Here is a 14,042-nt window from a genome sequence, read left to right as displayed (position 1 = left end):
AGATGCCTTCAGTTTTGGTCTAAGTCCTGCTGACTGGTGTCCAGAAAACTGTGAGGGGCAAACATCCCTTTTATTTAGCATTTTCTTTTCTTAACCTTCTACCCTTGGCCTCTTCCTTGCCCAGCGAGGTGAAGTGGTTGACTGTGGAGCCACTCCTGCTAACTGGAAGGAATTGGGCGTTGCCAGGCACTAGGCCAGGAACTTGAACTCAGCTGAGAAGTGGGATCTGGATAACTCCCGCCCCTCAGAGCAAGGCTGGCAGCCAGCTCTTGGGCGTTTGGCTACCTGGGGGAGGGATTTCTGCTCCTGACAACAGGCAGTTTGTTCAGTTCTTCCTGCCCTGATTCTTCTCCTGTTGCTTTTCACTGCATCCCTGAGCTCTTTGGTAACTCTACCTCTCACCAGTTTTCGCAATTTGCTGTAGACTTCAAAATCCTGGCTCTACCTCTCCTTCCTCTGTAGCTGTATTTCCCTGCAAAGTTGGAAGCCAACCAACATCAAGTTTCCTTAACTCTTTCTTTCAGGGTCCTGGAGCTGAACTCTTCTGACCTACATACCAGAAAGGCTGTATCTTATCCTTCCTCACCACCATCTGAAATGTTCCCCCAGCAGACTGATTTTAGGTCCCTTTCTGAACTAGAAGCTGACAAAGATGCCACACAGTTTTCAGAAACTCTCACCATGCTAACAGATTTTCACTAGCACACAGCTGGTCTGCATTTGGGGCCACCTCTGTTTTCTGAGTTCCAGCACAATGGATTTTTGTGGTTGTCTACCTGTTTTTGCTCCATGCCCATGTCATCTTTCTCCTGTTGTTTTCTGTTTTCTGCACTTCTGCATTCTCCTCTCTTTTGGTAGAATTTTCTCTTTTCTTCCCTCTTTATGATGTTTTATTTTTTTCTACTCAGCCTGCCACCTTCTCTTGTTCCTGCCACCCTTTCTGCTCTGGATTCAGCTAGAAGATTTTATGAGTGACTGAAGGGTTTCTAGACTGCTAATCCAGGGATAAAGGCAATCTGTCTTTTTTCAGGGTTAGATTCTCAGCCCAGCCTACTTCTTAACTGCATGTGTAATCTTCATCCCCCTCCTACCGATGTTTCCGTGCCGCTTCATTAATCTGTAACGATGACCCACCCTCTTTCCAGACAAGGAGGCATCTTTTCTCGTTTGGATTCCTCAGCTCTTTAGACTTCTCAGTCATTTAGCTATTCAAAAAATGACAGATGAAATCCGAGGCACAACAAAGTTATCATGAAAACCTTTTCCTTGAGAGCCCCATGTCTGATTGTTCATATTAGCTGTTATTTGGTGGAAAGAACACTAGATTTTTAAGAAAAGTTCTGGTTTTGCCACATGGTAGCTGTGCGACCTTGGGCAAATCATTTACCTTCCTCGGGTTCTTAGCGTCCTCACTGGTAGAATGGGAATGCTTCACAGGGGTGTTATGGAGATGAAACAATCAGCAGGAGAGCACTTTGTAGATTGCACTCGGATGGCAGGGTGAATGAGCAGGGATGGTGTCCTGATTTGTTTTTAAATTCTTCAAAGGTAAAGGATTGTTAAGCGTGGAGATTTGATTGGTTTGTTTCTGCCAGGTCTCCTGGAAAGCTACAAACTAGAAGAAGTGCAGGAATCCTTGTGGTAACAAGGGTATCAGCTTTTTGTCCACAGAGGGTCCTGAGGAATTCCGACTCCCATTTTGAAATTGTTTCGAATCCAGTCCCAGGTGAATGTGGCCCTGGGGTGGTGCTTTGAGAAGTGGAATCACTGCAGGACAGTTTCAACATTCACTTCCCAGGCAAGCCTAAAGCCTGTTTTAAAGGGGCGTGTGAGGGCCAAACCCATAACAGTCTGGGACATTTCAGACCGGCACCACCTCCTCTGGCTGTTTCCGAGGCCATCTAGAGGCCAGAGCCCAGTCAGATTAACTGAAAGTAAAGAGAGGACTGCAGGAGTTTGGGACCTTTGTGCAGACGTGCTCATGCTCGTTAGTGTAGAGGGCGGGAGAGAGGAAAGGAAGGAGGGCATTGGGAGCTGAGGCCCCACCTTTCATTTCAGAAAAGTGCACAGGCAGAGCGGGCTGAGTCACAGGCACAGGTGAGGAACTCAACTCAAACTCCTCTCTCTGGGAAAACGCGGTGCTTGCTCCTCCTGGAGTGGCCCTGGCAGGGTGTTGGAGCCCTTGGTCTGCCCGGTCTGGTCTCTGGGGCCAAGGCTGGGTTTCCCTCATGTATGGCAAGAGCTCTACTCGTGCGGTGCTTCTTCTTGGCATACAGCTCACAGGTAAGAGCCGGCGGGCTTCTCTCAGCGTTTCCTCCTTCACTGCTCACTCTATAAAGTTAGCTAATTGTCTTAGAAGTTGCAAGACTTTTGTTTGGGAGTCTGAGCCACAGATAGTTTGTTTTACTTTGGGTTTTACTGAAACCAAAGTTGGTGGACTATTTTTGGAGAACTGCTCTTGGACAAACAGGTTTAGGTGTGTTCAGCTGCCAGTGATTCAGGCACAGAGAGGGCTTTCTAATCTCAGGTTACATGCCATTTTTTTGTGTGTGGCTGTTCTCAACCTCCCACTGCTGGCAGGACTTGGCATTTGGATTTCTGTGTGTGGGTCTTTTCTGTGACTCTCAGCAACACCAGGAAAGTGGAGATTGTTAGAGAGAGACCTGCTGTGATTTTGAAAGTGCCCCAACACACACATTCTAAATGTAAATATCAAGGTAAAAAAAATGCCACGTGGTACAAAGGTTCTAGGGGTGCAGGCAAACATAAGCTGTCTGGAGTTGATTAATTCAGTTTCTGTAATAGACTAGTAACAGTACGAAATCCACATAAGGACCCATCTGGAAAAGTTACCTGCTAGGAGACCACTTTACATACAATACATAATGCAAGGTCTATACATAATGTATAGGTCTAATCAATGTTATGATTCATTTTAATTTTTTGTTTATGCTTTCAATTCTATTTGTGGATGTTTGTAGTTTGTTATAACAGTTTTGAAGTCAGTACCACGAGGCGAGGCTATCATGCTGTGGAGAAAGTAAGAGCACTACGAAGGCTTGCTGTGTGGTAGTTTAGTTGTCACATGGAATGGGAGGGTCCAGGCTGCATACTGGTAGGAGTATGTAGATTCTGGGTGAAGTAAGTTTGGGAGCTGGGGCATCTCAGTTTCACTTTACTTTGTGTTACTCAGATATTTATTTTGGAAGTGTCAGCAGAGGTTCTCACAATACTACATCCCCTGTTAACCCTTCTTTTTCTTCTTTTTCATTGCAGCTATTTGGCCTATAGCAGCTGTGGAAATTTATACCTCCCGGGTGCTGGAGGCTGTTAATGGGACAGATGCTCGGTTAAAATGCACTTTCTCCAGCTTTGCCCCTGTGGGTGATGCTCTAACAGTGACCTGGAATTTTCGTCCTCTAGATGGGGGACCTGAGCAGTTTGTAAGTAGATTATCGTCATTTTCCAGGGTACTCTTGTTTAGGGAAATAATAAGCCAGTCCATTTCTCCTTTCCCTTCCAGTATTTTTCTTAGCAGCAAGCACAAGGTTAAGCTCGGAAACAATTCTTGGGACAGAGACTGAGAGGCCATTGAAGGGGAAAGCAAGTGACCGAGCCGCAGACAGGACAGTTGGGTTTGCTGGCGTTTCACTTCTGTTCCCACCATCTTGGCCTCCTTGCCTGGGTGCTGAGTAAGAAGACCTTTTGCCATTTCCCCTCTCTAGGTATTCTACTACCACATAGATCCCTTCCAACCCATGAGTGGGCGGTTTAAGGACCGGGTGTCTTGGGATGGGAACCCTGAGCGGTATGATGCCTCCATCTTTCTCTGGAAACTGCAGTTCGACGACAATGGGACATACACCTGCCAAGTGAAGAACCCACCTGATGTTGATGGGGTGATAGGGGAGATCCGGCTCAGTGTCGTGCACACTGGTAGGTTATGCAGGGAACAGTGGTTTTGGAAAGGATGAGAGCTTGTAGAAAAGAAAGGGGCAATCTTTGTTAAGGCTGAGAGAGAGGGACAATCTTTTGTGATGGATAGAGAGAGGGACTAGCCCTTCAGAACTGGGAGCCTCAGAGGGAGACTGAAGAGTTCTGGGGTAAAAAGAGAAAGGCTTTGTTTGGCTGTGGAAAGAAACAGAAAGTAAAGCAAAGGAACTCAGAGAATCCGTTACAAAAATGGCATTGAGATTGTGAAAGGGACAGGGAGCAATTCTTTGATAAAAGGCTTACAATAGGTCTGTTCACTCACTCATTTATTCGAGATACTTACTGAGTACCTACTCTAATGCTAGGCAACGTCACAAGTGCATGACATACACTATCTCACTGAACCCCCACACCACTCTAGGAGGCAGGTACTAATAATGGTAGCTAACACTTACTGAGTACTTCCCAAATGTCAGGGGCTTTACATGACACATTTTATTTAATCTTTACATATCTCATCAGTTTATTGTGCATTTAATGCCTCCCATCTTGCCAATGAGGAAACGAGGCTCACAGAGGTTAAGTCATTTGCCCTGAGTCATGTAGCTGATAAATGGAGTAACTTAGTACTCAAACCCAATCAACTTTGAGTCTAAAACTGTGCTCTAAATTGGTGCATTGTATTGTCTGCATCCCTGTAAAGGACAATCTGGAAAACCATGCCAAGCAACAAAGAGCAAAGTACATGAAACTTACAAGTTGTAGATCTGGGTTTGAGTCATTGCTACCATTTACCAGCTATCAATAAGTCTTATTTGCCTCATCTGTAAAGTGAGAATAACACAGTGAGGATCATGGTGAGGATAAAATGAGATAATAAATGTGAATATGTCCCAACCTCTGAATTGTACTTAACAGCTACCATACACTGAGTGTTTATTTTGTATAGGCACAGCAAGGAACAACTTACATGAATTATTTTATTTTTTATTAAGAACTCAAGAGATGAATATCATTATCTCTGTTTATACATGAGGAAACTGAGGCTCAAAGAAGTTAATTACTTCAAATCACACAGCTAGGTATTTCAACTTAGTGCTCTCTGGTGTGTGCTCTTAACCAACACTACTCCAAACATATAAGCCTGTGCAGTGGTATGATTTCCTTTCATTCATAGTACAGTTTAAAACCATTTCTCAACGCCCCACCAATAGAGGGCTGTGTGACCTTGCAGAAGTCATTTGAGTACTGAAAGAAGTAATGTAATGGTTTTGGACCTGTTTCTTCATCTGCACAATGAACAGGTTAAACAAACAAAAAATCAGTGGTTCTTAAACATATGTGGGTAATTATTCTTTGAGAATCAAATGAAAGCCATGGCCCTACTTCCCATAAAACAATGGAGACATACAAAATGAGACATGGATTCTGTGGGCTTGCAGACTACCTTCCATCTTCTTCCCCATTCTCCTTCATAGAGTCAAGGCTGGGAATCCTGGGCTAGACATTCTCTAATGTCCTTTCTCGCTCTGAGGGCTTATGGAAGTATAATCAGAAATCAAGCTAAAGGACAAGAGAACCAGGGTTCACAGACTCTAGTGTGGCTTAGGGGACCTTCCCTCTGGTTTCCCTTTTCCATCATTTATCCACTAGACTAGCTTCCGATTTACTTTCCTATCCTCTCAGTGGCATGAGCTCCTTGAAGGTGATGTCTTTTTTGGCTCTGCATTTCTATCACAGTGCCAGGCATGTAGTAGGCCCTTAATAAATCTGAATAAATGACTGACTGAGTGAAAGTGGTGAGAAGTCAGGGAGAAATGGATTGGGCACTACGTTTGATGAGGTTAGCAAAAACCTTACCCCACAGGTAGTTCAACCCACCCAGTGGTTTTCAAAGCTGCATCAGAATCATCTGGAGGACATGTTAAAACACAGATTGCTCAGCCCCACCTCTAGTGTTTCTAATTCAGTAGGTCTGGGGTGGGGCCTAAGATTTCCATGTTCTCAAGTGATATTGTTGCTGTTACTTCGAAGACCACACTTTGAGAACAACTAAAGTATGTGTATGGTTCTTCTATTGCTAGTAGGACTTACAAGGTAATATAGTATTTTATGCATAAAGGTAGGATAAAGGAAGATTCCATCTATTGATTAAATGCATCCCTATTATGTCATTAGATTTCATTGTAGTCCTCTTCTTTTTAGAACCCTAATTTGATCTTTTTCTCCTTACAGTACGCTTCTCTGAGATCCACTTCCTGGCTCTGGCCATTGGCTCTGCCTGTGCACTGATGATCATAATAGTAATTGTAGTGGTCCTCTTCCAGCATTACCGGAAAAAGCGATGGGCCGAAAGAGCTCATAAAGTGGTGGAGATAAAATCGTAAGGCTGGGCAGTTCTGGGAAAGTTCTAACACTCTAATGGCGACTCTTGGTATTTTGCAATGGGCTAAATAGTTGCTGAACAGATGTTTTTCCCTTTAAGTAAATCCTATATAAAAGAATTCACATTTGCAGGACAGATAAATTAGGTATGAACTAGTAACTTTACAAAAGTTTTCTTAATTTTACAAAATATTTCTTTATGGGATTTCTTTACTATGTGGGGGGGTTGATTTTATAAAAATCTGCTATGTAAAGCTTTTCTAAAAAATCCCTTATGTTTAAAGTGAAGCATACATTTGTAAAAACCACTGGGCTAGGCAGTCAGCAGGGCCACTATGAGTCAGGGCTTAGGAAAGTCTGTTGTGCTGATAGCAGGTGTTCATTAAATGTATTTTAAAATTGAGATAAAATTTACCCACCATAAAATTTACCCTTTTCATGTTCACAAAGTTGTGCAGCAATCATCACTAATTGCAGAACCTTTTTAAACTCCCTCCCCTAAAGAAACCCCATATCCCTAGCTATCACTCCCTATTATCCCCTCCTACCAGCCCCTGACAACTACTCATCTACTTTCTGTCTCTATGGATTTGCTTATTCTGGACATTTCATTTAAATAGAATCATACAATACGTGGTCTTTCATGCCCAGCTTCTTTCACTTAGCATAATGCTTTCAAGGCTCATCCTTGTTGCAATATGTATTAGTATTTCTTTCCTTTTTATGACTGCATAATATTCCATTGTATGAATGTACCACATATTGTTTGTCCATTCAATTGATGGGCATTTAGGTTTTTCCTACTTGTTGGCTATTGTGACTAATGCTGCTATAAACATTCATTTACAAGCTTTTGTGTAGATCATATGTTTTTAATTCTCCTAAAAGTGGAATTGTTGGGTCTTATGGTAACTCTGTTTAGTTTTTGGAGGAATTGCCAGACTGTCTCTAAACAGCTGGACTATTTTGCATTCCTATCAGCAATATATGAGGGTTCTGATTTCTCCCCATCCTCCTCAACACTCATTTGTCTTTTTTTTTTTTATCATAACTGTGTATTAGGCCGTTCTTGCGTTGCTATATAAAAAAAGAAACCCTAAGACTGGGTAATTTATAAAGAGATTTAATTGGCTCATGGTTCTGTGGATGTACAAGCATGGCGCCAATGTTGGTTGGCTCCTGAGGAGGCCTCAGGGAGCTTTCACCAATGGCAGAAGGCACAATGGGAGCAGGCATTTTGCATGGTGAGAGCAGGACAAAGTGAGAGAGTTGGGGGGAGGTGATACATAGTTTTATACGACCAGATTTTGTGAGAACTCACTCACTATTGAAGACAGCACCAAGCCATGAGAGATCTGCTCCCATGACCCAAACACCCTCCACCAGGCCCCACCTCTAGCAATGGAGATTACAATTCAACATGAGATTTGCGCGGGGACAAATATCCAAACTATATGAAGCCATCTAGTGGATGTGAAGTGGTATCTCATTGGGGTTTTGATTTGCATTTTCCTAATGACTTGATGTTGAGCATCTTCCCATGTTCTTATTGTCCATTTGTATATCTTATTTGGAGATGCATACATTCAGAGTTTGCCCATTTTAATATGGGGTACATTATTTCACTTATTCTTGTTGAGCTGTAAGAGTTATTTAAGGGATGCTAGTTCCTTATCAGATATACAACTTGCAATTATTTTTTTCCCATTCTGTGGGTTGTCTTTTCATGTTCTTCATAGTGTCCTTTGAAGAACAAAAGTTAAATTTTGATGAAGTCCAGTTTATTTTTTCTCTTTTGCTGCTAGTGCTTTTGTGTCTCATCTAAAAAACCACTGCCTAATCCCCAAGATCATGAAAATTTATGGCTGTTTTCTTCTAAGAGTTTTATAGTCTTAATTTTTACATTTAGATCTTTGATTTGAGTTCGTTTTTGTACATGGCTGAGACAGAAGTCCAAATTCACTCTTTTGCATGTGGATATCTAGTTGTTCCAGCACCATTTATCTCATTTCCTTAATAAATATTTACCGAAATAAACAGACCTTTTTTTTTTTGAGACAGACTTTCACTCTGGTTGCCCAGGCTGGAGTGCAATGGCACGATCTCAGCTCACTGCAACCTCCGCCTCCTGGGTTCAAGTGATTCTCTTGCCTCAGCTTCCCAAGTAGCTGGGATTACAGGCATGCACCACCATGCCCAGCTAATTTTGTATTTTTAGTAGAGATGGGGTTTCACCATGTTGGTCAGGCTGGTCTTGAACTCCTGATCTCAAGTGATCTACCTGCCTTGGCCTTCCAAAGTGTTGGGATTACAGTGTGAGCCACTGCGCCCAGCCAAACAGAACTGATTTTAAGAAGCCTAAACAAACACAACTCTGAGGTTCTAGTTTGAATAGAATCAATAAAGATGACTTAGGTCAACACAAAACTTTTTATTTTTTATTTTTGAATAACAAATATAAATTAGAGGTGGGATACTAATGATAAAATAAGGTGTCTGCTTTAAAACTCTGGAGTTCCCGAATCAGAACCCAAACTGTATTCCCTTACATTCTGAAAAGTCTCTAAGTTCAGAGGTGTGAATATTATTAATTAGATGGCACCAGTTTAGCTCTGTGTAAACTTCAATCTACTCCCAAGTGCATGTAATTCTTCCAAAAATATGGGGGAAAAATACCTTACCTGAAGCTTCTGTGGGATTTACCTACTTGCTTCTTGTCTTGTTCACCTGACATTTGGTTTCTGCTTCTTTGTTACAGAAAAGAAGAGGAAAGGCTCAACCAAGAGAAAAAGGTCTCTGTTTATTTAGAAGACACAGACTAAGAATTTTAGATGGTAAGGTTCACAAATAGGTTGATTTCTTTCTTCAGCTTTCTGACATGTCCGGCCCATCTCTATGTCCATCTGGGACATAAAGTGTCCCAGATCACTTTATGGCTGTTAGGTGTTTCCCATATGAAATTAGAGGAGCTGGGTCAGGGAGACAAAAGTCTTCTATTAGTCTTATGGATAGCTCCTCCTTCGAGTGTATTTTGTGCAAAAGATTAAGAAGCTGGACTCTACTGCCATTAAAGCTGAGAGAATCCTAAGGTTATTTGTGGCTTCGGGGTTATATTTATTACTACTACTACTAATAAATATTCAACAAGTACATAAATCTTTTTTAAATCCAAAGATTAGTATCTGCTTATTCTGTTTTTTTTTTAATTGTAAACCAATTATGGTATTAAGAGAGTGACTCAATAGACATATCTGGCAGTTTTTACAGGAGAGTTTTTGTACTATTTGGAATTGATTTCAACTCCTCTCATTTAGTTATTGGCACTAATAACTACATGAAATGAATCCAGCTTTAGTAGTGTATAATTTTATTTTTCCAGTTTTCAGGTTCATCAGGCTTAAAAAGTAGGATAATTTATTTTTCTTGTCTTTGTTTTTGAGACAGGGTCTCAACCTGTTGCCCAGGCTAGAGTGTAGTGGTGCGATCTCGGGTCACTGCAATCTCCCCCTCCCAGGCTCAAGTGATCCTCCTACCTCAGCCTCCCAAGTAGCTGGGACCACAGGTGCGCGTCACTACACCCAGCTAATTTTTGTACTTTTTGTAGAGACGGGGTTTCGCCATGTTGCCTAGGCTGGTCTCACCTGAGCTCAAGCGATCCACCTGTCTCAGCCTCCCAAAGTGTTGGGATTACAGGCATGAGCCACTGCGCCAGGCCAATTTATTTTTCATATGCTCAGAATTTCTCCCATTCTCTGAAATAGGTCCATACATTTAATTTCTAGATGTTATAAATCCAGACATGCAAACTTAAATTTTATGCTCATCAGAAAGTTCTTGATATTAATGACTTTATCCTGTAAAACTCTGGCTATGTTACACGGGAGAAAATTTTTTATAGACCATTATTAGTTGCAAAGAGGGTCACATTTTTATAGGCTAAAGCTCCAGTGAAATACCTCAAGGATTTATAAAATAGAATATGGAGAAAAATGATTGTATTGTAAAACCAGAAAACCAAAATTAACATCAGGGAGTTTTTACCAACCAACGGCTATTGTCTTTTTAAAGTTAAGGGGATTATCTAACAAGGTGGGGTCATGGAAAATAAATATGGGAGATGTTTTAGATCAAAAGAAACTTAAGAGATGAACACAATCAAACTGCAATGTGTGATCCCCAACTGGATGAATAATAGTGTGAACAAGCTAGTTGTAAAAAAAAAGCTTGGAGGGGCAATTGGGAAAGTCTTGAATATGAAAATGTTAAATATATGGATAATATTAGGGAATTATTGTTAGTTTGTATTAGGTATAGTGATGGTATTGTAGTTATAAAGAAAATGTACCCCAATACATTTGGGGTAAATGTCAGCAATTTACTTTAAAAGCATAGGAAAAAAGCAAATAAAACAAAAAAGGCTTCAGAATTAGGTGATGGGGGAGATGAGGGGAGAAAAGAAAAGAATGAATTAATGAATTTAAGGGATGGGTAAATTCCACATACTCTCTTCTCTACTTTTCTATATGTCTGATTTTGTTTGTAATGAGAATGAGAAGTGGGGAGAATATGGAATGCATGTGTGTGAACAAGTTGTGGGTCATCCAAGTGTCCATGCAAGGTACTTAGAGGCTATGATTTAAGGATACTAACTCTGAAAATTATGTAATAAGGATTAGGAAACTTCTTTTAAAAATTAAATTGGGGGAGAATATGAATACTTTCCCTCAGAATATTTTCCTTCTAATAACATATATGTAATTCATAATGCCAAGTATTCCTATTGTACGCTTTTCAAATATATTATCCATTTAAACTTTTGTTTTGTGTTTTAGGAAGCTGATGATTTCCAAGAACAAGAACCCTAGTATTTCTTGAGGTTAATGGAAACTTTTCTTTGGCTTTTCCAGTTGTGACCCGTTTTCCAACCAGTTCTGCAGCATATACCTAGACAAGCAACATCCCTCTGGAGCCAGCACAGTACTCCTCCATATCACCAATCATACACAGCCTCATTATTAAGGTCTTATTTAATTTCAGAGTGTAAATTTTTTCAAGTGCTCATTAGGTTTTATAAACAAGAAGCTACATTTTTGCCCTTAAGACACTACTTATAGTGTTATGACTTGTATACACATATATTGGTATCAAAGGGGATAAAAGCCAATTTGTCTGTTGTATTTCCTTTCATGTATTTCTTTTAGCAGCATTTCTGCTACTAAAGTTAATATGTTTACTCTCTTTCCTTCCCATATTCTCAATTAAAAGGTGAGCTAAGCCTCCTCGGTGTTTCTGATTAACAGGAAATCCTAAATTCAAACTGTTAAATGACATTTTTATTTTTATGTCTCTCCCTAACTATGAAACACATCTTGTTTTATTGAATTTCTTTCAATATTCCAGGTGATAAATTTTTGTTGTTTTGTTAATTAGTCCAAGATTTACAATAGCACAACGCTAAATCACACAGTAACTACAAAAGGTTACATAGATATGAAAAGATTGGCAGATGCCATTGCAGGATGAATCACTTGTCACTTTTCTTCTGTGCTGGGAAAAGTAATCAACAATGTGGGTCTTTCATGAGCAGTGACAGACTGTTTAGTTTACTATGTTTCCCCCTCAATTCAATGATCTATAACAACAGAGCAAAGTCTATGCTCATTTGCAGACTGGAATCATTAAGCAGTTTAATAAAAAGATTGTGAAACAGTACATTCCAAGTTTGAAAATTCAGGACTGGTGAAAAAAATCAACCCTAAATGATGATAATTTTGTACAGTCTCATATAAAACTCTGAGAACTAGAAGAAATTATTAACTTTTTTCTTTTTCTTTTTTTTTTTTTTTAATTCTAATTCACTTGTTTATTTTGGGGGAGGAAGACTTTGGTATGGAGCAAAGAAATACCAAAACTACTTTAAATGGAATAAAACCAACTTTATTCTTTCTTTCCCCTGTACTGGTAGATAAAGCAAACTTTATAAGTGGGCTATTGAAAGAAAAGTGCCTTTTAAGTGTTTAGTTTCCCAGTGTCTTTCCAAGCTTAAGATACAGAAGCATTTGTTCAAAGGATAGAAAACACCTAAAAGTTTAGGCTCAAGATCAATCTTTACAGATTGATATTTTCAGTTTTTAATCGACTGGACTGCAGATGTTATTTCTTTTAACAAACTGGAATTTTCAAACAGATTATCTGTATTTAAATGTATAGACCTTGATATTTTTCCAATACTATTTTTTAAAAAATTGTATGACTTACATATGAACCTCAATTCTCAAATTTATTACATATCTGTCTCATTCTGCCTTTTATACTGTCTAAAAAAGCGAAGTTTTAAAATGCAATTTTAAAACTGTAAATTACATCTGAAGGCTATATATCCTTTAATCACATTTTATATGTTTTCTTCACAATTCTAACCTTTGAAAATATTATAACTGGATATTTCTTCAAACAGATGTCCTGGATGATGGTCCATAAGAATAATGAAGAAGTAGTTAAAAATGTATGGACAGTTTTTCCAGCAAAATTTGTAGCTTATGTCTTGGCTAAATAGTCAAGGGGTAATATGGGCCTGTTGTTTAGTGTCTCCTTCCTAAAGAGCAATTTTGTATTGTAATTTATTTTTTATTATGCCTTAAATACTATGTAAATAAACCTTTAGTAATAAAGAATTATCAATTATATAATTTGTGTATATACATATCTAGAAGTTCTACACTGCAGGGAAAACAGATGGATATATATTTGATCTTTACCAAAAAGTTTTCTTAGTAGAGACAACCTGCAAGTCAATAATGGATACAGTTAGTTTCTACTGGGTAAACAGAAGTATACGGATTTCCACAGAATTTTCACATTGTTTTGGATAGGTGGGAATAGGGCATAACAGCACTACTTAGTTTGAGGGCTCTTTCAAAGAAAAGTATCAAAGATTCTATTTAGTACTTTGCATTACACTTTTAATAGGGAAAACTACTGGCTTTCAAGTCTAGTAAAGGAATGGAAATTGAAAAATGGGAACTTATTAATTCTTCCCCAAAGTGAAAGCATACTTTTATTCTCCTCCTGCTTTCATTAACATGTGGCAATTTCCAGGGAAGAGGCTTACTCATTATTAAAGCAGCGTACTTGCTGTACCATCTCTTTTTCAGAAGTATGTGACGCCATCTCACTTCAAGTACCGTGATAACATAACTTTCTTACTTTTCCAACCAAAGACACACAAATCCCAGTTCCCCTTTTCCTCTAATACAGGCTGTAATGATTTGATCATCATTGCCACTGCCAAAAGTAATTTAATAAACACCCAATTTTGGATGCTGTAATACCTAGACTAAAAAGGACACCAACCAATGAGGCTTGGGCACATATTACTACAAGCACCTAATATATATTTACCTATACTGTATGATCTCCCAGGTGTTTCTGAACTCTAAATTTACGGGAGTGTATTCTGAGAACCTTCAACTAAATCTCGAGACGTAAAAACGATGTCTGACATGCAGTCAGAGCATCAAAATTATTTAGTTCTGCAGAATTCCATAAAAACAAAATTGTAATTATTCCAAGTCTGTAGCCTACTTCATTTTCAAGCAAGAGAGCAATTAGCTCCCGCCTGAAAGTTAATAAATCTCTGGTCAGTGAAACCAGGTGTGGTTCTGGAAAGAAGCCAGGTTCCTATGGTAACTTCGGGTCGCCATTTAAGTTGTCTCTCGGCCTCC

The 14,042-nt window shown here is 39.5% G+C and overlaps 1 protein-coding gene across 2 annotated transcripts; it reads left to right on the top strand.

Moving 5' to 3' along the window:
- Positions 1 to 900: 900 nt before the first annotated feature.
- MPZL2 (myelin protein zero like 2) lies at positions 901 to 14,042 on the top strand. Of its 2 annotated transcripts, none has more exons than XM_054439446.2 (6): positions 901 to 2,283; positions 3,277 to 3,443; positions 3,726 to 3,936; positions 6,169 to 6,316; positions 9,077 to 9,152; positions 11,151 to 14,042. In XM_054439446.2, exons 1-5 carry the CDS (start codon positions 2,229 to 2,231, stop codon positions 9,138 to 9,140), a joined length of 645 nt encoding a protein of 214 aa, XP_054295421.1. In that variant the 5' UTR covers positions 901 to 2,228; the 3' UTR covers positions 9,141 to 9,152; positions 11,151 to 14,042. The 2 variants fall into 2 exon arrangements, with proteins under 2 accessions (XP_054295421.1, XP_054295420.1); XM_054439445.2 differs by having other exon boundaries at positions 1,990 to 2,283; positions 11,226 to 14,042.

This window comes from Pongo pygmaeus, chromosome 9 (genome assembly GCF_028885625.2).
Source record: "Pongo pygmaeus isolate AG05252 chromosome 9, NHGRI_mPonPyg2-v2.0_pri, whole genome shotgun sequence".
Classification (NCBI taxonomy): Eukaryota; Metazoa; Chordata; class Mammalia; order Primates; family Hominidae; genus Pongo; species Pongo pygmaeus.
The sequence above is the reverse complement of the archived record's forward strand: the minus strand, read 5'-3'. Positions and strand labels throughout refer to the sequence as shown.

Bases quoted from the DNA above. Each gene is read 5' to 3' on its own strand.
- MPZL2 (XM_054439446.2), top strand. From the start codon at position 2,229: ATGTATGGCAAGAGCTCTACTCGTGCGGTGCTTCTTCTTGGCATACAG. The intron at 3,444-3,725 runs GTAAGTAGATTA...TCCCCTCTCTAG, and splicing joins ATGGGGGACCTGAGCAGTTT to GTATTCTACTACCACATAGA. The intron at 6,317-9,076 runs GTAAGGCTGGGC...TCTTTGTTACAG, and splicing joins AAAGTGGTGGAGATAAAATC to AAAAGAAGAGGAAAGGCTCA.